This window comes from Schistocerca nitens, chromosome 4, assembly GCF_023898315.1.
Source record: "Schistocerca nitens isolate TAMUIC-IGC-003100 chromosome 4, iqSchNite1.1, whole genome shotgun sequence".
In the NCBI taxonomy this organism is placed as follows: domain Eukaryota; kingdom Metazoa; phylum Arthropoda; class Insecta; order Orthoptera; family Acrididae; genus Schistocerca; species Schistocerca nitens.
The window spans coordinates 296,571,239-296,596,673 of record NC_064617.1 but is presented as its reverse complement, the minus strand read 5'-3'; the positions used below and the strand labels follow the sequence as shown (position 1 = coordinate 296,596,673).

Sequence of the window (25,435 nt, the reverse complement as noted above, 5' to 3'; positions counted from 1 at the left end):
GTGGGTTGGCCCTCTTGCCAATCCACAACAGTGTTCCCCTTCAGTGTCTCTGCACTCCCTCCTAACTTGTCTTCCTCTTCATCTCCTGCCCCACCTGTCTCCTGCCTCTTGGTGCACCCTCTGACGCCCCTACTCTTTTCATCCTGCCCCCTCCCCTGCTGCACCTTGCTCTCCCCTCCTTTTCTATCCTCTCAGGCATCTCCCTCGGCAGGTTCAAATGGTTCAAATGGCTCTGAGCACTATGGGACTTAACATCTTAGGTCATCAGTCCCCTAGAACTTAGAACTACTTAAACCTAACTAACCTAAGGACATCACACACACCCATGCCCGAGGCAGGATTCGAACCTGCGACCTCGGCAGGTTCCTCCTGGCAGTTTCATTCTTCGTCATGTAGGCTACATCTCTCCAAGTGGATTTAAAGTGTCTTGTTCTGGAGTGTATTTAATACAGTGGCCAACTTTTAACCTGTGCGTGTGACTTCAGTGTCTTTTTTGTGCTCTACAAATCGCCAATTGTGTCTTTTTTTTAAACTTTATGTCAACTTTTTTAACTGTCCCCCAATGAACGTCTCCATGTCAGTACATTTTTACCTTCATTACCTCCTGTTACACTGTTTTTATGTCCCCCTTTTTATCGCTTTTATATGTATAATTTTCTTTTTGTATTAGCTGTTATGTCACTCGGCTGAAGAGCGGAGGATTGTGCCGCTGACTGCCCCCCCCCCCCCCCCCTGCCCATATGGAGCAGCGGAATGAAATCACACCAAAGAGAAAAAAACGAAATTACCATCAGTCATGTCTTGCAGCAGTGGCAGCAGCAACTCCCACCACCTGAAGATGTCGAGCAGTTGCACCAATGAAATATTGCGGCAAACCCGAGCAGTATATTCCCAACAGTCAGTCGGGAAAGAGTGAAAAGTCACAGTAACTATATGGTTAAATTGTGCAAGTTTGTTTTCGATGAGTTCCATAAACATTATTGTAGTCTTACTGTAACTTATCTTTAATCCTACTTTCCCACATGCTCTACAAAGTTCTTTCATTCCACTGAAATTTATCTTTTCCAAAGGTGTACAATACTGTCTCGTTAACAGAATGAAGATGATTCATAAATGTTCCACTAACGTGCATTCCCTTTAACATTTTCCATTTTAACCATCTGAAAACTTCACTTAGGACTGCTGAGAATAATTGTGGTGATACAGTAATTCCTTGCCTGTCTTGTCTTTGTTTTAGTATTTTATTATCCTGATGCAGCCTAATGGTAACTGCCACTCTGATGTACCATTCCTTACCACGGGTGGGGCTGAAAGTGAGTCGAAATTTTCTCAAAATATTCGTAATTTAGTATTCCCAGTACCTGTAGGAAAGTAAACATCATTAACAGCAAATTTATTAGTGTTTGCATTAGAGCGAAGTTTTCAGAACAGTGCAGCATCCCATATAAGAATCAGAATTCATATATAATGTAATAAAACTTATTTCGGAAACACAATTGTGTCTTACATAAGATAAATAGACATAATTCATGCCTGGCAGCAGAAAATATTTCCTCAGAAAAATTATTGTTTTTTCAGTCTCGAAGTTACAAGAATTTTACAATGGGAAAAACAAAAATTGTAGAAGTATGACAAATTTAACTCCCAAAGAAATTCATATCACCAACTTTTCTTAAATTTTGTAGCTGTACCATCAAAAACTTCAAATCTGTGAATGTACAACCGATTTACTTCATTGCAAAACTTAGCATCAACTACAAATGAAGGAAGGTTGTTTCTATATTCGACACAAAAATCATAGGATAACGAAGCATTTGCTCTGAAAGCAAACGCATGGCGTTGTCGAAGCAACCGTCCTGACATTCGGTGAAAGTGGTCGGACCTTTTCCTTGCAGAGTACGACAGTCGAACCTTATATTTCAATCTCAGACACAAAACTTTTCTGCCCGAAAGAAGGATTATTGTCAACCATTTTCCGTCGTTGGAGATATCTTCGAAGAGGTATTCTTGGTTCACTTTTGTATAGGTGGACATAGATATGTCGAATTCAAAATAAACCTCTATAAGAAAACTGACAGTTACTTTCCAATCTGCCGCCATTTTCAACACAAGTGGCTCTTGTAGAATAGTCTTGATCTCTTTGGCAGAGGCAATATTTAAGTAGCAATGGTAGTGAGTCACATTCCGAAAATTACTTACAACTTAGATGTTGCAAACGTTTACGAGGTCTCACAAGGAACGCCTTGAGTGCGAGGTCGCAAAATGTCAATGATGTTTATGGCATTCGACGCCCCACATATTTTGTACCATGCAACCACAATACTGGCTTCTAATGGCAACAGGGGGTGGGGAGACTGGAGGTATCCAATGCTGACCACAGCTTGAGGCTACGGAGTGTAGCTGAACTGCCTGGTCGACGAGTAACTCAGAACAATGCTACAGTGCTGGTGGTGTTGACAAAAACCAGAGCAACGACAACGATAAACAAAGCAAACGTTGCATTATATCTACAACGATAATTGCCGCAGTTGACATTTCGTCAGAAAGGAAGCCAAGGAATTTCGCAGAGTGAAAAAGAAGTCGCACCTGAAATATTAAGGTTTCTGCAAGATGCCACAGTGTAATATGCGGACAATGTACGTGAGCAGTGCAGTGATGACGATACGTGTTTAACAAGTGAAAGTGAGATTGAAATGGGTGTCGAGCCATTTAGTTCAGGGAGCCACAAATCCCGTCTCCAGTGAAACGTAGTAAAGGACAACCGTTGACCGAGAACCAGATACTAAACCTAATTACGTACATGGAAGATCTTAAGGGAGGACAAGGCGCACTTGTGTTCGCGCGTTTCAAGGACGATCGCTACAATTTACAGGGTGTACGTGATAATATACGTTACGCAATTCAAACTGCTCGTGACATGGATTACAGTGATTTCAAGGCAAACAGTGGATGGTTGCGTAACTTCAGTGCTACAGAACTGGAAGACGTAAAACAACGAAATTTAAAACAAAGCGCAAACGGCGGAATCGGTCCAAAAATTTGTAGATGAGCTAAACAAACTTATCACATCGTCCAGTAAGGAATTTGTCTTCAACTCCAACCAATCGCGATTTGAGGAATAAATTCAGGTGAAAGGAACCCTGCAAATTAGAGGTACCAAGAGAGTTGTATGAAGATTAAGTAACAGTAATGCCTTAACGCACGGGTACACAGTTACGTCGACTGCTAATCTGGATGGGAAATTGGGCTGCGAGAAGTAGGAGGTGCTCTATCCCCTACGATTCTTTCTCGTGTGGGTGATATTGCAAGGGCAGCACGGACAATTTACGTCACAGCAAGCAAGAGTGGGAAAATGGACGTAAGAGATCTACAGCTATAGTATGGGCACTGCTTTTGGCCAATAGCTGGTCAAAATGTAGTGGATACCTAGCTGAACGTTCTGCATGATTTGCAACTCTCAAGAAGTTCCCCTTCGATCGTGCTGGTGCGAACCTTTGTGATCACTGTAGCGCGACTTTTTTCATTCGGTGTTCATGGTGCAACTTAATGGTTTGTTTTGAACATTTCTTGACTGTCGACGATGTCCATTTTGTGAACTGCAATGTATACATCCCACAGACGTTTGATCTCTGCACCTCCTGGACACTCATAGCGCTCTCCTGACACACATGGTGAGTCATTAGGGGTTAATATTTTTCAAATGAGCCTTGCTAAAGACTGATCTTGCGACCTCGTGCTCAAAGGGTCCCTTTAAGTCATGCGACTGAATGAGGTTACTATTACCCATCAAAGATCTGTGCAAAAGACCGTTTCTTCTTTTTTATGAACAGTACGAAAATGGAACTAAATACTTGTAATAACTAGATATCTGTTACCTAAATTGACGGACTTGACATACTAAACAACAGCAAGCTCACAGTGAAATTATATGAGTAGTATTTGATTTCCCCACTTGATCAGGAAGCATCACGTGCGCAGCCTACCCGCTCTCGCAGATCGATACCATCGATATTGAAACAGGAAACATCAGCAAGAACTCAGCCTTGAATCTGGTAGTATTTGGGGTAAGTCTCTTCACAACTTCGTGAATTTATTCGGCGTAGGTTTCTTTCCATAACTGTTCCTTTTTCCTTTTGCCTTTCTATTTTCAGGAGAAAGACGACCATCTAGAGCTGATGGACGGCGTTCTGGTCGACCTCCTGCACGCTAAGTGGAACGCCTTTGTAAAATTCAAGTAGGTACCTGTTGGTGGACTTGAGTCCATAACTGAGACAAATTGTTTAAATATTTCGTCCCCACCTGCAACTGTAAATTTTACTATATTTGTTATACCGCTTGTAGCGACCACGTTTACTGGAAAGTCAAATGTAACGTACTTCTTTTTATTTAACCTTTCTTTTATATGCTTTTACCCGTTACTTCCTGAATGTCAATTCACCTCTGTTAACTTCCGTGACCTTACCGATAATTTTTCATTTAAGAAATTAAATGATCACTTCTTCTGTCCGCCCCCGGTACCTGAGTGGTCAGCGTGACGGAATGTCATACCTAACGGCCCGCGTTCGATTCCCGGCTGTGTCGGAGATTTTCTCCGCTCAGGGAATGGGTGTAGTGTTGTCCTTATCATCATCATTTCATCCCCATCGACACGCAAGTCGCCGAAGTGGCGTCAATTCGAATGACTTGCACCAGGCGAACGGTCTTGCCGACGGTAGACCCTAGCCACACGGCATTTCCACCACTTTTTCTTTTAACTGCACATTAACATTACTGCACAAACAATTATACTGACTGTAACTAATCTGTGATTAACAATGTCGCTTTGGAAAGTGACACGGGGGGGGGGGGGGGGGAAGGGAAATAATAAGCATTCAAGTGATGCTACCACACATTATACATTATTATAAATCATGAAACTCTATTGGTAAAAAACAACTCATAAAAAAACATTTTCTAACATAATTGTCTCTCATACAATGAAGGCTTTCACGACCGGATGTTTCAGCTGCTGAGAATTTTTCCGGGTTGTATGGCCGTGGTCCATGGAACTCTTCAATCCCTGACGTTTCCTCCAAGGCTACGTTGGACATCTTCGGAGGTGTTCCTGGTTGTGCTGAATCTTGCCGACAGTCGGGAACACTCAGCACAATCAGGAGCACGTCCGAAGATGTCCAACGTAGCCTTGGACGAAACGTCAGGGACTGAAGAGTTCCATGGACCACGCCCGTACAACCTGGAAAAATTCTCAGCAGCTGATAACTGTCTCTGCTATTACAATTCTACAGGTAACATAAAAACGCACTTGCCTTTCAACTGAAGCACGAACTTGTCGACAGTGAGCAGTTAATATTTTACCTTATCTTCAGGTCTCCTAACAAACATTTAGATGCTGCACACCATTCCAACCTTGAACGCAGTGCTTGTTCGACTTGTTGTGCGATCAGTTACGATATAGCTTTAGCATCAAAATTACAATACATAATTTCATGTAAAATATAATTTCTGTTAGCCGGCCGCGGTGGTCTCGCGGTTCTAGGCGCGCAGTCCGGAACCGTGGGACTGCTACGGTCGCAGGTTCGAATCCTGCCTCGGGCATGGATGTGTGTGATGTCCTTAGGTTAGTTAGGTTTAAGTAGTTCTAAGTTCTAGGGGACTGATAACCACAGCAGTTGAGTCCCATAGTGCTCAGATCCATTTGAAGCCATTTATAATTTCTGTTAACCAAGTTACTGAGTACATATTGTGTTGCGCCGTACGAAAATACACTCGCCGGCACAACAGCAAATGGTTCAAATGGCTCTGACAAGGGAACCTTCCCATCGCACCCCTCTCAGATTTAGTTATAAGTTGGCACAGTGGATAGGCCTTGAAAAACTGAACACAGATCAATCGAGAAAACAGGAAGAAGTTGTGTGGAACTATGAAAAAAATAAGCAAAATATACACACTGAGTAGTCCATGCGAACATAAGCAACATCAAGGCCGTTCTGAGCTCAGGAGCGCCGTGGTCACATGGTTAGCGTGAGCAGCTGCAAAACAAGAGGTCCTTGCTTCAAGTCTACCTTCGAGCGTAAAATTTTATTTTTATTTTTAGACAATTATCAAAGTTCAGGCACTCACACATAATCAACTTCGCTGTCCAAAATTCCAGGACATGTTCAGATTTGCTTGGACATATGCAGGATTTGACGGCCTACACACGGAAAAATTTGAAAACGTTAAAAACAAAAGTTTTGACAGAGCACAGAGAAAAGTGTGCGACTGTGAAACTGTTGGATTCATTTGTTGCAGTTTATGTGACAAACTCTTACGTTTTCATCCCTTTTTTGGAGTAATTCTCACATCCACAAGAAAACCTAAATCGGGCAAGGTAGAAGAATCTTTTTACCCATTCGCCAAGTGTACAAGTTAGGTGGGTCGACAACAAATTCCTGTCATGTGACGCACATGCCGTCACCAGTGTCGTATAGAATATATCAGACGTGTTTTTCTGTGGAGGAATCGGCTGACCTTGACCTTGCGATCAAATGTTTTCGGTTCCCATTGCAGAGGCACGTCCTTACGTCTACTAATCGCACGGTTTTGCGGTGCGGTCGCAAAACACAGGCACTAAACTTATTACAGTGAACAGTGACGCCAATGAACGAACGAACAGATCACAACTTTGCGAAAATAAAGAATGAAAATTTTTCACTTGAGGGAAGAACTGAACCAAGGACCTCTCGCACCGTAGCTGCTCACGCTAACCACGGAACCACGGCGATATCGCTCATACATTTGCCTTGATGTTGCATATGTTTCACATGGATTACTCAGTTTGTATATTTTGCTTATTTTTCCATAGTTCCACACAACTTCTTCCTGTTTTCTCGATTGATCTGTGTTCAGTTTTTCAAGGCCTATCCACTGTGCCAACTTACAACTAAATCTGACGGGGGTGCGATGGGGAGGTTCCCTTGTGAGCACTATGGGACTTGATTTCTGAGGTCATCAGTCCCCTAGAACTTAGAACTACTTAAACGTAACTAACCTAAGGACATCACACACATCCATGCCCGAAGCAGGATTCGAACCTGCGACCGTAGCGGTCACGCGGTTCCAGACTGAAGCACATAAAACCGCTGGGCCACAGCGGTCGGCTACAACAGCAGAACTATAACATACACTGATCATCCAGAACCTTATGACCACCGACCTACTATCGATATAAACCCGTCCAGGCGATAGCAGCGTCATCTGGCGAGGAATGACTGCCGGTCAGGCGCACGCACGTTGCGTGTAGTATCAGTGAGCATGTTGTCCGTGTGTAGAATGGGGAAGCCGCGAGACCAATCTGAGTCTGACCGATGGCGGATTGTGATGGCCCGGATGCTCGGCACGAGCGACTTGTCGGATGGTAGAAGAGTTCTATGGCGAGTATCTGCAACACGTGGCGGAACCAAGGTGAAACCACGTCCGTACGTCGTAGGGTCAGACGGCGACCCCTTGTTACAGATGTCGGACGTCGTAGGCTGGGCAGACTGGTTAAGCAAGACTGGCAGCGAATTGTGGCGGGACTAACACCTGACTCTAATGCTGGGCAGAGTACAAGTGTGTCTGAGCACTCGGTGGAACGAACGCTCCCGTCTATAGGCCCCTGCACGCATGTGCCAATGTTAACACCACTACATCGGCAACTACGACTGAAATTGGCACGTGACCATCGGTACTGGACGCTGGCGCAGCGCCAGGGCGCTGCATTATCCGATACCTTCTTCATCAAGCCGATGATAGGGCGCGAATCCGTCGTCTTCCAGGGGAACAGGTCTTGACGTCTGTCCTGCGGAGCGGCTCCATTATCCTGTGGGGAACATTGCATCCATGAGTCCAGTGGAGCTCGTACAAGGCACCATTACGGCCAAAGGGTCCCGAACAATGGTTGCAGACCACTTACACCCAATCATAACAAACATGTTTCACGACGGCAGTGGCATTTTTCAACAAGGCCAGGAGTGTGATGGAGTGGATAGAGGAACACAGTGGCGAGCTCCAATTGAAATTCTGGCCCCTCAACTCGCCATAACTGAAATCGATCGAACACATCTGGGATAAGATTCAACGTGGCATCGCTCCCATCCCCGAAATTTGCAGGAATTAGGTGACTTGTGTGTGGAGATGTGGTGCCAGATCCCTTAACAGGCCTCATTTGAACTCTTCTGTCAGTTAATTTGGAGCTGGAACGGCTGCTTATGTCGGGTGCAGGGTCACACATTGGTGTCGTTCCTGTTGATTCTCTCAGTAGGTGGGATTGTACTAGGCATGGCCTTCACCTCAACAGGAAGGGGAATGGTAAATTGGCTGGGGAAATAGCAGGAAAGTTAAAGGGGGGAGGCACTGTCATGAGTCGTAAAATACCAGTGGTTATAGGGTTCAGAAAAGACCCTTTTTTAGGGTAGGGAGAACAGAAAGAAAGCAATTTTAAGAGAGGTTAGAACTGAGACAAACCTTCAGTTTCAGTAAGAAATCAAAAAACATAATTCCAGCTTATTACATCAGCATAAACAGCTATTGGTTAAGAATTTTCAACAGTCAGCAGATATTTTAACTCTACCCAATTTTAACTCAGTTAATGTGAAATGTCAGCTATCTTTATTGCATCAAAATATTCCAGGACTGAGAAATAAAATTAATGAATTAACTATCTGCATAGATGAATTAGAGTCTTCAAACCCAGCTTACATAATCTGCCTCTCTGAACATCATGTGGCCACTGGTATAGAACTTTTAAGTGTTACAGGGTTTACGTTAGCATCTCACTTTCGTAGATCTGAAATGGAGAAAGGAGGACTTGTCACATTCATCAGGAACTATAATAAATTTAAGAACATAGACATTCATAAATTTTGCCTAGAACAGCATATGAAAGCATGTGTAACAGAAGTAGAATTTCACAAAAAATCCGTCATAATATTAAGTGTATATCGAGCACCTGCAGGAAACTTTAATCTGTTTGTAAACCACCTTGAAGCTGTACTGGCCCATTTAACAACCAAAAACAAAGAAATAGTGGTTGCTAGTGATTTCAATGTAGATTTCCTTAAAGACTCTCCCAATAAGAACTTATTTGAGTTAGTAAGACTATCACTCAACTTAATTCCCACTGTAAAGTTCCCCACTAGGGTAGCCAATTGCTCACAAACAGCCATTCATAATATCTTTATAGAAAGGTCGAATGAACAAAATTATATTACAAAACCAATAGTCAATAGCCTCTCAGACCATGACATGCAATTCCTTCTGTTAAATGTTAATACTGAACAGGATATAAAATCTGTTAAATCTGAGCTCAAGAGGGTAATCAATAAGCCAAAAACTGATTATTTTAGGACACTTCTCAGAGACATTCACTGGACTGATGTTTACAGTGCTCATGGCATGAATGAAAAATATAACACTTTTGCTAATAAAGTGCTTACCTTATTCGAACACTGTTTTCCCCAAAATTTACCAAGGCTAGAGCAAAGTCTACAAAGAAGCCATTGGTTACTCAAGGAATAGGGGTATATTGTAAAACAAAAAGAAAACTGTATCTGTCATTCCGAAACAGTTCCGCTGTTGATGCTATAGCACATTATAAGAAATACTGCAAAATATTAAAGACTGCAATACAGACGTCAAAGCAAATATATTACAAGGAAAAGATAGTCATCTCAGATAACAAAATAAAGACAATATGGGATATAGTGAAGGAGGAGACCGGTAGAACCAGACATGAAGAGGAACAAATAGCATTAAGAGTAAATGATACATTGGTGACAGCTGCGTATAGTGTTGCAGAACTTTTTAACAAACATTTTATAACTGTTACTGAAAAGATGGCGTTGTCAGGTTCGGTAGATGCTGCTATGGAATACCTCAGACCAGACATTTCAAGTAGCTTCCTTAATATGAATTTGACCCTCACTACCCCAACAGAAATAATGTCCATCATAAAATCTATAAAATCAAAAACATCTAGTGCGTATGATGAAATATCAACAAAGTTAATTAAAGAATGTGATTCTGAGCTAAGTAACATATTAAGCTATCTGTGTAACCAGTCGTTTATCAGTGGAATATTTCCTGAATGGTAGAAATATGCTGAAGTTAAGCCACTATTTAAGAAGGGAGATAAAGAAATAGCATCAGATTTCCGTCCAATTTCACTGTTGCCAGCATTCTCAAAAATTTTAGAAAAAGTAATGTACAGTCGGCTTTATAACCATCTTATCTCAAATAACATACTGTCAAAGTCACAATTTGGATTTCTAAAAGGTTCTGATATTGAGAAGGCTATCTACACTTACAGTGAAATTGTGCTTAATTCATTAGACAAAAAATTGCAGGCAACTGGTATATTTTGTGATCTGTCATAGGCACTTGACTGTGTAAATCAAAATATCCTTTTAAGTAAAATAGAATATTATAGTGTAACAGGAAATGCTGCAAAATGGTTCAAATCTTATATCTCTGGCAGGAAACAAAGGGTGTTATTAGGAAAGAGACATCTATAAAGCTATCAGGCATCATCCAACTGGGAACTAATTACATGTGGGGTCCCACAAGGTTCCATTTTGGGGCCCTTACTTTTTCTTGTGTATATCAATGACCTTTCATCAATAACATTACCAGATGCCAAGTTCGTTTTGTTTGCCGATGATACAAACATTGCAATAAATAGCAAATGAAGTGTAGTCTTAGGACAATCAGCTAATAAAATATTTGTGGATATTAATCACTGGTTCCTAGCCAATTCCTTGTCACTAAACTTTGAAAAAACACACTACATGCAGTTCAGAACTTGTAAGGGGTGTCCCACTAGTATATGTCTAACATATGATGACAAGAAGATAGAAGAAGTGGACAGTGTTAAATTCTTGGGATTACAGCTCCAGCGTACGCTGGAGGGCGCTGTGGTCGGCGTAGTTCGTCTGCTCTCGTAGTGCCAACCTACGATCGTGCACCTACGCTGTGGCATCGGAACTATCGATACCACAGTGTCTAACGTTGCTACACCAAATGTTAGTTTGAGATCAGTAGTATACGTGGGAAGAACTGGGAGATATGCACTTACTTGAGGAGCTACCCCTTAATATCCGAAGGAGGATATGATTTCAGCATGATGAGGCCCCATCACACTTTGCAGTCCAGATAAGCTTAAGTATTGTGGTATGAGTGGGACACTTCACAAATGGTTTAGTTCATATTTAGGTGGAAGAACGCAAAAGGTTGAAATTAACAGTACAGATAGCCTGCAAAAATCAGCAGAGTCCTTTAAGTGGTGAGGTGTCAAGAATAATGTCCCACGTGGTTCAGCCTTGGGTCCCTTATTCTTCTTAATATATATTAATGATTTGTCACTCTGTACTCATGAAGATGCAAAGCTAGTTCTTTTTGCTGATGGTACAAGTATAGTAATCACACCCAAAAAAACTAAGTGGTTCTCTGGAAATGAACTCTGACTAAATTTTGAGAAAACACGTTATATACAGTTCTGTACAGTAAATGACATAACACCATTGATAAATATACACTGTGAACACAAGTCTGTTGATAAGCCACAATATTCCAAATTTATGGGCGTATGCATCTACATCTACATCTACATCCATACTCCGCAAGCCACCTGACGGTGTGGCGGAGGGTACCTTGAGTACCTCTATCGGTTCTCCCTTCTATTCCAGTCACGTATTTTTCGTGGAAAGAACGATTGTCGGTATGCTTCTGTGTGGGCTCTAATCTCTCTGATTTTATCCTCATGGTCTCTTCGCGAGATATACGTAGGAGGGAGCAATATACTGCTTGACTCTTAGGTGAAGGTATGTTCTCGAAACTTTAACAAAAGCCCGTACCGAGCTATTGAGCGTCTCTCCTGCAGAGTCTTCCACTGTAGTTTATCTATCATCTCCGTAACGCTTTCGCGATTACTAAATGACCCTGTAACGAAGCGCGCTGCTCTCCGTTGGATCTTCTCTATCTCTTCTGTCAATCATATCTAGTACGGATCCCACACTACTGAGCAGAATTCAAGCAGTGGGCGAACAAGCGTACTGTAACCTACTTCCTTTGTTTTCGGATTGCATTTCCTTAGGATTCTTCCACTCAATCTCAGTCTGGCATCTGCTTTACCGACGATCAACTTTATATGATCATTCCATTTTAAATCACTCCTAATGCCTACTCCCATATAATTTATGGAATTAACTTCTTCCAGCTGCTGACCTGCTATTTTGTAGCTAAATGATAAGGGATCTATCTTTCTATGAGTTCGCAGCACATTACACTTGTCTACATTGATATTCAATTGCCATTCCCTGCACCATGCGTCAATTCGCTGCAGATCCTCCTGCATTTCAGTACAATTTTCCATTGGTACAACCTCTCGATACACCACAGCATCATCTGCAAAAAGCCTCAGTGAACTTCCGATGTCATCCACAAGGTCATTTATGTATATTGTGAATAGCAACGGTCCTATGACACTCCCCTGCGGCGCACCTGAAATCACTCTTACTTCGGAAGACTTCTCTCCATTGAGAATGACATGTTGCGTTCTGTTATCTAGGAACTCTTCAATCCAATCATACAATTGGTCTGATAGTCCATATGCTCTTACTTTGTTCATTAAACGACTGTGGGGAACTGTATCGAACGCCTTGCGGAAGTCAAGAAACACGGCATCTACCTGGGAACCCGTGTCTATGGCCCTCTGAGTCTCGTGGACGAATAGCGCGGGCTGGGTTTCACACGACCATCTTTTTCGAAACCCGTGCTGATTCCTACAGAGTAGATTTCTAGTCTCCAGAAAAGTCATTATACTCGAACATAATACGTGTTCCAAAATTCTACAACTGATCGACTTTAGAGATATAGGTCTATAGTTCTGCACATCTGTTCAACGTCACTTCTTGAAAACTTGGATGACCTGTGCCCTTTTCCAATCCTTTGGAACGCTACGCTCATCTAGAGACCTACGGTACACCGCTGCAAGAAGGGGGGCAAGTTCCTTCGCGTACTCTGTGTAAAATCGAACTGGTATCCCATCAGGTCCAGCGGCCTTTGCTCTTTTGAGCGATTTTAATTGTTTCTCTATCCCTCTGTCGTCTATTTCGATATCTACCATTTTGTCATCTGTGCGACAATCTAGAGAAGGAACTACAGTGCAGTATTCCTCTGTGAAACAGCTTTGGAAAAAGACATTTAGTATTTCGGCCTTTAGTCTGTCATCCTCTGTTTCAGTACCATTTTGGTCACAGAGTGTCTGGACATTTTGTTTTGATCCACCCACCGCTTTGACATAAGACCAAAATTTCTTAGGATTTTCTGCCAAGTCAGTACATAGAACTTTACCTTCGAATTCATTGAACGCCTCTCGCATAGCCCTCCTCACACTACATTTCGCTTAGCGTAATTTTTGTTTGTCTGCAAGGCTTTGGCTATGTTTATGTTTGCTGTGAAGTTCCCTTTGCTTCCGCAGCAATTTTCTAACTCGGTTGTTGTACCACGGTGGCTCTTTTCCATCTCTTACGATCTTGCTTGGCACATACTCATCTAACGCATATTGTACGATGGTTTTGAACTTTGTCCACTGATCCTCAACACTATCTGTACTTGAGACAAAACTTTTGTGTTGAGCCGTCAGGTACTCTGTAATCTGCTTTTTGTCACTTTTGCTAAACAGAAAAATCTTCCTACCTTTTTTAATATTTCTATTTACGGCTGAAATCATCGATGCAGTAACCGCTTTATGATAGCTGATTCTCTGTTCTGCGTTAACTGTTTCAAATAGTTCGGTTCTGTTTGTCACCAGAAGGTCTAATATGTTATCGCCACGAGTCAGTTCTCTGTTTAACTGCTCTAGGTAATTTTCAGATAAAGCACTTAAAAGAATTTCACTGGTTTCTTTGTCCCTGCCACCTGTTATGAACTTTTGAGTCTCCCAGTATATATCCAGCAAATTAAAATCTCCACCCAGATGCACTGATGAGAAATTCAATTCGAAGAAACACACCAATGATCTGCTGAAACGTTTAGATTCAGCTACTTATGCTATTAGGGTTATTGCAAAAAAAAATGTTGAAATGTGTGTGGAATCTTATGGGACTTAACTGCTAAGGTCATCAGTCCCTAAGCTTACACACTACTTAACCTAAATTATGCTAAGGACAAACACACACACCCATGCCCGAGGGAGGACTCGAACCTCCGCCGGGACCAGCCACACAGTCCATGGTTTATTTCAAATTTCGGTGATAAACATATCAGTAAATTAGCCTGCTATGCCTATTTTCATTCACTGCTTTCATATGACATCAATTTTGGGGTAGTTAATCATTAAGAGAAAAAATATTCATTGCACAAAAGCGTGTAATCAGAATAATAGTTGGAGTTGTTTAACGAACTTGGGATAGTCACAATACCTTCTGAATACATACAGTCTCTTATGAAATTTGTTATTAATAACCCACCCCAATTCAAAAATGACAGCAAAGTGCATAACTACAACACTAAAAGAAAGGATGGTATTCGCTATTCTGAGTTAAATCTGACTTTGGCACAAAAATGGATGAATTATGCTGCCACAAAAATCTTTAGTCATCTACCAAATAGCTTTAAAAGTCTGACAGATAACCAACTAGCATTTAAAGACAAATTTAAAAACTTGCAGCAGCATGGACTATCAGCTCGGAGACCGTGGCTGCGGTTACCCTTGACGCTGCATCACAGACAGGAGCGCCTGCGATAGTGTACTCAACGACGAACCTGGGTGCAAGAATGGCGAAACGTCATTTTTTTTGGATGAATCCACGTTCTGTTTACAGCATCGTGATGGTCGCATCCTTGTTTGGCGACATCGCGGTGAACACACATCGGAAGCGTGTATTCGTCATCGCCATACTGGCGTATCATCCGGCGTGGTGGTATGGGGTGCCATTGGTTACACGTCTCGGTCACCTCATGTTCGCATTGACGGCACTTTGAACAGCGGACATTACATTTCAGATGTGTTACGACCCGTGGCTCTACCCTTCATTCGATCCCTGCGAAACCCTACATTTGAGCAGGATAATGCACGACCGCGTGTTGCAGGTCCTGTACAGGCCTTTCTGGATACAGAAAATGTTCGTCTGCTGCCTTGACCAGCACATTCTCCAGATCTCTCACCAATTGAAAACGTCTGGTCAATGGTGGCCGAGCAACTGGGTCGTCACAATACGCCAGTCACTACTCTTGATGAACTGTGGTATCGTGTTGAAGCTGCATGGGCAGCTTTACCTGTACACGCCATCCAAGCTCTGTTTGACTCAATTCCCAGGCGTATCAAGGCCGTTATTACGGCCAGAGGTGGTTGTTCTGGGTACTGTTTTCTTGGGATCTATACACCCAAATTGCGAGAAAATGTAATCACAGTTCTAGTATAATATATTTGCCCAATGAATACCCGCTTATCATCTGTATTTCTTCTTGGTGTAGCAATTTTAATGGCCAGTAATGTATATACAGTTACAGAACATTCCAGTACAATTATTCTTGATATTTGTGGACACTTCTAGAATGTCCTCGAATCGAATATAATAATTAAAATTTTACAATTTAGGTGAGTTTTGGATTTCCGTCCCTCCATGCAAAGGCCTAGTATCATAACCGTTACACCACAGTGACGGCGCTATTCAGCTTCTTCTGCGACATTGCTGTAGCAGCCAGGGAAGATCTGTACATTGGCCTGCAGGATCCCCAGACCTCAGCCATTGTACTTCTTTCACTGGAGCTACATGAAATCCAAGGTGTATTCCACCCCTGTTGACTCGGAGGCGAAATTGATTGCAAATTCTTGCATCAACCACACAAGTACCGAACTCACCACGCATTTTCCAGCACGGGACTCCCTGCTACGACGACACCTTCTCTGCGCAGAGGTTAATGGTGCTCATTTTGAACATTTCTTGTAATGTAATAGTGATCAAAACAACAAATCAATCAAAAACATTTAACACCGTTTTATTCTCAATCACACACAATAACCTCCTGTATACTCAATACTCAAACTATGTGCATTTCCGACACATGTTTGCTTTACAAAATATCTCCATCATCATCCCTGCTAGTTTGGGCACTGAGTTTTTGAACACTGTATATATAAATTGTATTATGGTATTGTCTAGAATGAAAAACAGCCCACAGTTGCACTAAATTATGTTTATTTTAAAACTTGTTCATGGTTTCTGCTATAATAATATAGCCATCTTCAGAAGTTACACTAATAAATGAAAAATGTCTTAGCCCAGATGCTGCGTCAAGACCAATAAAATAACTACAACAGACATAAGCCTGTTCCGAACATAAGTAAAATTTGGGTGCCATATGTAATTTTACTTATGTTCTAAACAGGCTTATGTCTGTTGAAGTTATTTTATCAGTCTTGAGGGCCGGCCGAAGTGGCCGTGCGGTTAAAGGCGCTGCAGTCTGGAACCGCAAGACCGCTACGGTCGCAGGTTCGAATCCTGCCTCGGGCATGGATGTTTGTGATGTCCTTAGGTTAGTTAGGTTTAACTAGTTCTAAGTTCTAGGGGACTAATGACCTCAGCAGTTGAGTCCCATAGTGCTCAGAGCCATTTTTATTAGTCTTGACGCAGCCGCTGGGCTAAGACATTTTTCATTTATTAGTGTGACTTCTGAAGAAGGCTATATTATTATAGCAGAAACCATGGTCAAGGTTTAAAATAAACATAATTTATTGCAACTGTGGGCTGATTTCATTCGCGACAGTTTGTAACGGTTGCTGTTGTCGCTGCCATGATGAAAATAATGTACACTCCTGGAAATGGAAAAAAGAACATATTGACACCGGTGTGTCAGGCCCACCATACTTGCTCCGGACACTGCGAGAGGGCTGTACAAGCAATGATCACACGCACGGCACAGCGGACACACCAGGAACCGCGGTGTTGGCCGTCGAATGGCGCTAGCTGCGCAGCATTTGTGCACCGCCGCCGTCAGTGTCAGCCAGTTTGCCGTGGCATACGGGGCTCCATCGCAGTCTTTAACACTGGTAGCATGCCGCGACAGCGTGGACGTGAACCGTATGTGCAGTTGGCGGACTTTGAGCGAGGGCGTATAGTGGGCATGCGGGAGGCCGGGTGGACGTACCGCCGAATTGCTCAACACGTGGGGCGTGAGGTCTCCACAGTACATCGATGTTGTCGCCAGTGGTCGGCGGAAGGTGCACGTGCCCGTCGACCTGGGACCGGACCGCAGCGACGCACGGATGCACGCCAAGACCGTAGGATCCTACGCAGTGCCGTAGGGGACCGCACCGCCACTTCCCAGCAAATTAGGTACACTGTTGCTCCTGGGGTATCGGCGAGGACCATTCGCAACCGTCTCCATGAAGCTGGGCTACGGTCCCGCACACCGTTAGGCCGTCTTCCGCTCACGCCCCAACATCGTGCAGCCCGCCTCCAGTGGTGTCGCGACAGGCGTGAATGGAGGGACGAATGGAGACGTGTCGTCTTCAGCGATGAGAGTCGCTTCTGCCTTGGTGCCAATGATGGTCGTATGCGTGTTTGGCGCCGTGCAGGTGAGCGCCACAATCAGGACTGCATACGACCGAGGCACACAGGGCCGACACCTGGCATCATGGTGTGGGGAGCGATCTCCTACACTGGCCGCACACCACTGGTGATCGTCGAGGGGACACTGAATAGTGCACGGTACATCCAAACCGTCATCGAACCCATCGTTCTACCATTCCTAGACCGGCAAGGGAACTTGTTGTTCCAACAGGACAATGCACGTCTGCATGTATCCCGTGCCACCCAACGTGCTCTAGAAGGTGTAAGTCAACTACCCTGGCCAGCAAGATCTCCGGATCTGTCCCCCATTGAGTATGTTTGGGACTGGATGAAGCGTCGTCTCACGCGGTCTGCACGTCCAGCACGAACGCTGGTCCAACGGAGGCGCCAGGTGGAAATGGCATGGCAAGCCGTTCCACAGGACTACATCCAGCATCTCTACGATCGTCTCCATGGGAGAATAGCAGCCTGCATTGCTGCGAAAGGTGGATATACACTGTACTAGTGCCGACATTGTGCATGCTCTGTTGCCTGTGTCTATGTGCCTGTGGTTCTGTCGGTGTGATCATGTGATGTATCTGACCCCAGGAATGTGTCAATAAAGTTTCCCCTTCCTGGGACAATGAATTCACGGTGTTCTTATTTCAATTTCCAGGAGTGTATTATAGCACTATTAAACCACATGTATCTATGAACTGCAGTTTAATGCTGCAAAGTTCTTGCAGGAAATAATAATAATAAAAAAAGTCACTACTTTGGACAGACATACTTAATGATATGACACCCTCATTTCGCAAATTGGCGTTTGCTACGTGATTGCACTTGTTTTAATGAGGCTACAGCAGTGCGTTGTGCACTGATTGCAGGTTCTACCGGCAGTTCTTCCTGTTCTGCTTCTACTTCATGTTCTCGCTGGTGTGCTTCACACTGCGGCCGGGCCCGCCCCCCACCAGCCTCAAGGCGACGGCGAGTCCTGCCATCAACGCCACCATCGCCACCAACGCCACTATCGCCACCAACGCCACCACCACGCTGTCGCCAGCCAACGGGACGACTGCCACCCTCGCCTTTCTCGCCTCCAACGGATCACTGCACACGCTTAACCAGTCTCTCGTCAAGAGCGAGAAGAGATTCCAGCGTCTACCACCAAAGGCAGCTGGAATTGTTCGTGCAAATCGAATCAATAGAGTTTCTCCTATGGCAAGTGTGGTTCCAAACACAACAGACCCAAGTCCGCTGCACAGACTGAATGCTTCTCGCAGTCGCCAACATCGCGGGAATAACTACGGCGCAAGTGCAGTAACAATAGTTTCGCACAATGTCTCGAAAAGAGAAATTATTGAAGGCGATCTGAATCACACAAGGATGGAGGAGGGTGCCACATTCGCTACAGTGACGCCAGTCACACCCACCACAACACCACAAACAACGGTCAGTGTTATGTTATTTTTTGTTATTATTATTATGATGTGCGATTAGACCCTGTTGGATCACTCAGCTTCTTGATTCTTTTTCCTTTTTTTCACACTGCTCTCATTTTTTTCTGCATGGGCTCTCTTCCTTTCTTCTGTCCATGTGAAACTTCGACTTTGTAGGTAAAGAATGACAGTGCCGGAAAAACTCTTACGTTATTTGATTTTCAAACAGCTGAGCAAAACTGAACGTACTCAGACAGTTCTCTCTTTACTTATTCTGATCATCACTAAACTGACACACAATATTTTTAGCGCGACGCAATCTTTCAATAATCCCTACAAAAAAAAAAAAAAAATAGCCCTGACTAACAATAACCTATACCCTTCATGAATCACTTACCTCACAAAAATCTTCGTTACTCGAACTACTGCAATACAGCGGGCGCCAATACTGCCAGCTAAATAAAATATTCTAACTACTGAAGGCACTAACTACAGATAGGCATAGTTAGCAAATGAAAGATTTTGATAGAGAACAAACAATGTATTTACCTTAATAGTGTTCAAAAGTCATATATATCAGTTCATGACATCCAGTCTTACAAATTTACTTTTTCTTACGGATACAGATCGTCCGCTCATAGTAACCTCTCAAAACTCTGGCATCTCTCCGCACATCCACCACCGCTGGCGGCTCACCTCCAACTGCCCAAATCTACGCGCTGTTCACATTCAACTGCCCAAGACTATGCAAGCGAAAATTCCAACAATGAGTCCAACCAGCCACAGACTGCACACAGCGCAGTCGGCGATTTTCATACAGAGCACTATGTGGTGTTACCAACATAAAAACCTAAACAGCCAACTTACACATTTTATTCCTGATATCTTCGGAGCTTCGCTCTCTGACTTAACTTCCCATCTGTCAACTTTCTGCTTAAATACCTTTCTTTCCTAAATATCTGAATAATGTATCTGAGCTTTTTGTAGGTCATTCTTGACCTCTTCTATCCAGTGTTTAGTTTTAAGTCCTATGTATTTAGGAATTTTGTGCGTATGTCTTGTTTTCGGAGGCCTAGAGACGTGCCCATAGTTTCTCAATTGAAACTTCCTGGCAGATTAAAACTGCGTGCTCGACCGAGACTCGAACTCGGGACCTTTGCCTTTCGCGGGCAAGTGCTCTACCATCTGAGCTACCGAAGCACGACTCAAGCTCCGTCCTCACAGCTTTACTTCTGCCAGTATCTCGTCTCCTACCTTCCAAACTTTACAGAAGCTCTCCTGTGAACCTTGCAGAACTAACACTCCTGAAAGAAAGGATATTGCGGAGACATGGCTTAGCCACAGCCTGGGGGATGTTTCCAGAATGAGATTTTCACTCTCCAGCGGAGTGTGCGCTGATATGAAACTTAATCTGCCAAGATCAAATTATTGTACAGCGCCGTAATATTACATTCAATATTTATCGGCGATTTATAATGTATTCAAACGCACCCTGGCGAGGTAAAATGATTTAGGTAATTAAATGCTTTGAAGTGATATTTAAATTAGAAAAGTTATGTATTATTTATCATTTCCTTAGCTACTAGTTTCGTGGTAAACTGGTACAGCGTGATACATTTTTTAATAACTCTAGGAGAGAATGAGTGTATTCTTGAATAAATTGTACACGGTTGCATTTAAAAAATTTAACCTCTGTCCCGTATCTCCTACATAACGTCAGCAAGATCTATCCAATTATGTTAAAAAACACTGGTTGAAAATTTTTTTCATTTAACGTATCAGAAAAAAGTTATTTTGTGTGAGCAAGATAAATGGGACACCCTGTAGAGTTTACTCTGTGAATCACTATGATGGTTGAAACCGAACTCCACTGATATTTTCCGAGTATTTTGATATAATTGACCCGTGCTTTCCGGGAGCCGCATGACTATGATTCATTTGGTCTGTTATCACAGTTACCCTTTTTCTGTGAAAATACTTTCACTGCAGTGAAAACGACGTACATGACAAAACACTCCTAAATGAAACAATCGTCAGACGAAAGACTTACACTTCTTTCTCAGTGAGTTCAGTCCATTGTCACTGCACAGCACAATAAAGCCCTACACGAGGTGCACATCTGCCAACTCTTCAACAGTAAATACACCAATACTGCTATGCGCCACTTCTGGCGTACAGCTAACACTGCCGGCAAAATAGACCCGAGCAGTACTGATCCCAAGCTTGAGACGTAAGAGTAAAGTTGGCATTACTGTTGACAACAGCTTGTACCGTGACTGAATGGAAGATGTTTGTTTCAAGCAAGATACACAGCGGATACCACCAAAATTTGCACTGTTGTGCAGATATTTTCAGTGCAATACATGAACAAAGACAAATGGTGTTAACAACTTGAACGAAATGCAATTACTGTGTAAAAGGCCACCACAGACCAAGACCATTAATCCCGTGCACCTCAATACTCAGACTACGTCCCTGAACAACTTCCGAAATTTTGTTATAGGAGTTTGCTTTCCCCCTTTTTCGCGCATGGAGGACGCTATTTTTAAATTTGTCACATGTTGGGGACTATACACATTACGTTCACGGGCTATAGTCTGGTCTTCAGTAATAATTATTCTATACTGACTTCAGTGAGTGTTTTCATAGATATCATTTACTTGTATCAATTATGGTGTCAGCTCAGTTTTGTCCTATTCAGTACTAGCATTTCTTTTTTTTTTTTTTTTTTTCAGTACAGCTGTCATCACAGACAAGGTCGCCAAGATTCTGTTGCATGTAGCCACTCCCAACCAATATGATGTTTGTTGGGGGTAGTCGTTTGAGATGTCGGGCCACAAACGCTGTAGGAGTCTATTGAGTCTAAGAGCCTTCTGGAGACACGACATAGTCCCTGGACTAACCCCGTAGCATTCAGTCTTAGAGCTGTTTATGGACTACTCTCTCTCTCTCTCTCTCTCTCTCTCTCTCTCTCTCTCTCTCTCTCTCTTATGATAATAAAAGGCATACACAGACAGCACAGCCGTGTAGTAAATGTAATCTTCCGTTTACGAAAAGGTATCTTCCTCAGAGCAGTTGGAAGAGCAGTTGAACGGAATGGACAGTGTATTGAAAGGAAGATATAAGATGAACATCAACAAAAACAAAACGCATATAATGGAATGTAGTCGAATTAAAACGGGTGATGCTGAGGGAATTAGATTAGGAAATGAAACACTTAAAGTAGTAAATGAGTTTTGCTATTTGGGGTGCAAAATAACTGATGATGGTCGAAGTAGAGAGGATATAAAATGTAGACTGGCAATGGTAAGGAAATCGTTTCTGAAGAAGAGAAATTTGTTAATGTCGGTTATAGATTTAAGTGTTAGGAAGTCTTTTCTGAAAGTATTTGTGTGGAGTGTAGCCATGTATGAAAGTGATATATGGACGATAAATAGTTTAGACAAGAATAGAATAGAAGCTTTCGAAATGTGGTGCTACAGAAGAATGTTGAAGATTAGATGGGTAGACCACATAACTAATGAGGAGGTACTGAACAGGATTGGGGAGAAGAGAAATTTGTGGCACAACTTGATTAGAAGAAGGAATCGGTTGGCAGGACATGTTCTGAGACATCAAGGGATCACCATTTTAGTATTGGAGGGCAGCGTGGAGGGTAAAAATCGTAGAGGGAGACCAAGAGATGAATACACTAAGCAGATTCAGAGGGATGTAGGTTGCAGTATGTACTGGGAGATGAACCAGCTTGCACAGGATAGAATAGCGTGGAGAGTTGCATCAAACCAGTCTTAGGACTGAAGACCACAACAACAACATCTTCCTCAGCCTGTGTGCAACCTGTTCCTGAATTATGTGCATCCAATAATCTTCAACGTAAATGTAGATTTGGCGTGATGAGTGGGACGCGTACTAGTGGGAGGAAGTGCTCCTCACAAGGGAACCTCCCCATCGCACCCCCCTCAGATTTGGTTATAAATTGACACAGTGGATAGGCCTTGAAAAACTGAACACAGATCAATCGAGAAAACAGGAAGAAGTTGTGTGGAACTATGAAAAAATAAGCAAAATATACAACGTGGGACGCGTACTAGTGGGAGGAAGTGCTCCTCACAAGGGAACCTCCCCATCGCACCCCCCCTCAGATTTAGTTATAAATTGACACAGTGGATAGGCCTTGAAAAACTGAACACAGATCAATCGAGAAAACAGGAAGAAGTTGTGTGGAACTATGAAAAAATAAGCAAAATATACAAACTGAGTAGTCCATGTGCAAGATAGGCGACATCAAGGACAATATGAACTGATGGGCGCCGTGGTCCCGTGGTTAGAGTGAGCAACGTCGGAACGGGATGTCCTTGGTTCGAGTCCTCCCTCGAGTGAAAATTTTACTTTCTTTATTTTTGCAAAGTTACGATCTGTCCGTTCATTCATTGGCGTCTCTGTTCACTATAATAAGTTTCGTGTCTGTGTTTAGCGACCGCACCGCAAAACCGTGCGATTAGTAGACGAAAGGACGTGCCTCTCCAATAGGAACCGAAAACATCTGATCGCAAGTTCATAGGTCAACCGATTCCTCCACAGGAAAACACGTCTGATATATTCTTTACGACACTGGTGACGGCATGTGCGTCACATGACAGGAATATGTTGTCGACCCACCTAACTTGCACACTTGGCGAATGGGTAAAAAGATTCTTCTACCTTGCCCGATTTAGGTTTTCTTGTGGATGTGATAAGCACTCCCAAAACAGTGATGAAAACATAAGAGTTTGTCACATAAACTGCAACAAATGAATGCAACAGTTTCACAGTCGCACAGTTTTCCCTGTACTCTGTCAAAACATATGTTTTTTACGTTTTCAAATGTTACCGTGCGTAGACCGTCAAATCCTGTATATGTCCAAGCAAATCTGAACATGTCCTGGAATTTTGGAGAGCGAAGTTGATTATGTTGAGTGCCTGAACTTTGATAATTATATGAAAATAAAAAATTAAACTTTACACTCGAGAGAAGATTTGAACCAAGGACCTCTCGTTCCGTAGCTGCTCACGCTAACCACGGGACCACGGCGCTCGTAAGCTGACACTCTACGCATGGACTACTCAGTTTGTATATTTTGCTTATTTTTTTCATAGTTCCACACAACTTCTTCCTGCTTTCTCGATTGATCTGTGTTCAGTTTTTCAAGGCCTATCCCTATGCCAACTTATAACTAAATCTGAGGGGGGTGCGATGGGGAGGTTCCCTTGTCAGTGCCATCCGGCAGTGGTTTTAGCAGGTACAGCGCAGCGGCAGATGTGCAGATATCATTGTTCCGGGGCAATTCTCAACCAGTGTAGAAATGTCTATCAGATTGTGGCGGCTCCCTTTATTAAAAATGATGCTTCAACTTAATTAAATGTCATTCAATCCCGACCGTTAAGTTCAGTAAAAAATAAATTATTATAATTTGATGAGCGCTCAGAATGCTGTTGAAGTCCCGGTCCCTATCGAGATCCACGAAGATTAGGATCTACATGACAGTAATACGACCTGTAGTCCCTTACGGGGCAGAGACCTGGACTATAACAGAAAAGACAGAAAACTCCTGACATTTGAAAATACTGTTCTGAAACAGATTTTTGGACCAGTGAAGGATGGAGACCTCTGGAAAAGAGGAAAACCCGCGAACTGCTGGAATTGTACAGATCGCTGGACTTTGTGGCTGTGATTAGAAAGCAGAGACTGAGGTGATACGGGCACGTAAAGCGGCGAGAAGGCTAGATCACAAGGCAGGTGGTGGAAGAAGACATCGGAGGTAACAGGCCGAGGGGATGAACATGGCTGAGGTGCAGTGACGGGATCAGAGAGGACATGAGTACGACGGGACTAGTTGGGGAAGAATACATGGACCAGGGGAGATGGAAGACAATGACTAGTGAGGCCAAAGATCGATTGCCGTCTGTGTGCCCAACCTAGTTAGTAAGTATACTTTTGTCTCCACAGTAGGGGTCCTAAAATCATATACCCTGGAAAATTCAAGATACCACTATAAGAATCATAATGGCGGCTCCAGACTTACAAGGGAACCTCCCCATCGCACCCCCCTCAGATTTAGTTATAAGTTGGCACAGTGGATAGGCCTTGAAAAACTGAACACAGATCAATCGAGAAAACAGGAAGAAGTTGTGTGGAACTATGAAAAAAATAAGCAAAATATACAAACTGAGTAGTGCATGCGCAAGATAGGCAACATCAAGGACACTGGCAGTAAAGGAGCGCCGTGGTCCCGTGGTTAGCGAGAGCAGCTACGGAATGAGAGGTCCTAGGTTCAAGTCTTCCCTCGAGTGAAAAGTTAATTTTTTATTTTCAGTTGATGTGACAAACTCTTATGTTTTCATCACTTTTTTGGAAGTGATTGTCACATCCACAAGGAAACCTAAATC

At 43.0% G+C, this 25,435-nt stretch overlaps 1 protein-coding gene across 1 annotated transcript in view; it reads left to right on the top strand.

The window, feature by feature from the left end:
• Positions 1-25,435, top strand: part of LOC126252065 (transient receptor potential cation channel subfamily V member 5) — a 138,693-nt gene that overhangs the window by 73,165 nt on the left and 40,093 nt on the right. Inside the window, exons 9-11 of the mRNA XM_049952910.1 lie at positions 3,961-4,064; positions 4,152-4,234; positions 18,458-19,022. Coding sequence (XP_049808867.1) covers positions 3,961-4,064; positions 4,152-4,234; positions 18,458-19,022 — 752 coding nt within the window. The remainder of the gene's footprint in view (positions 1-3,960; positions 4,065-4,151; positions 4,235-18,457; positions 19,023-25,435) is intronic.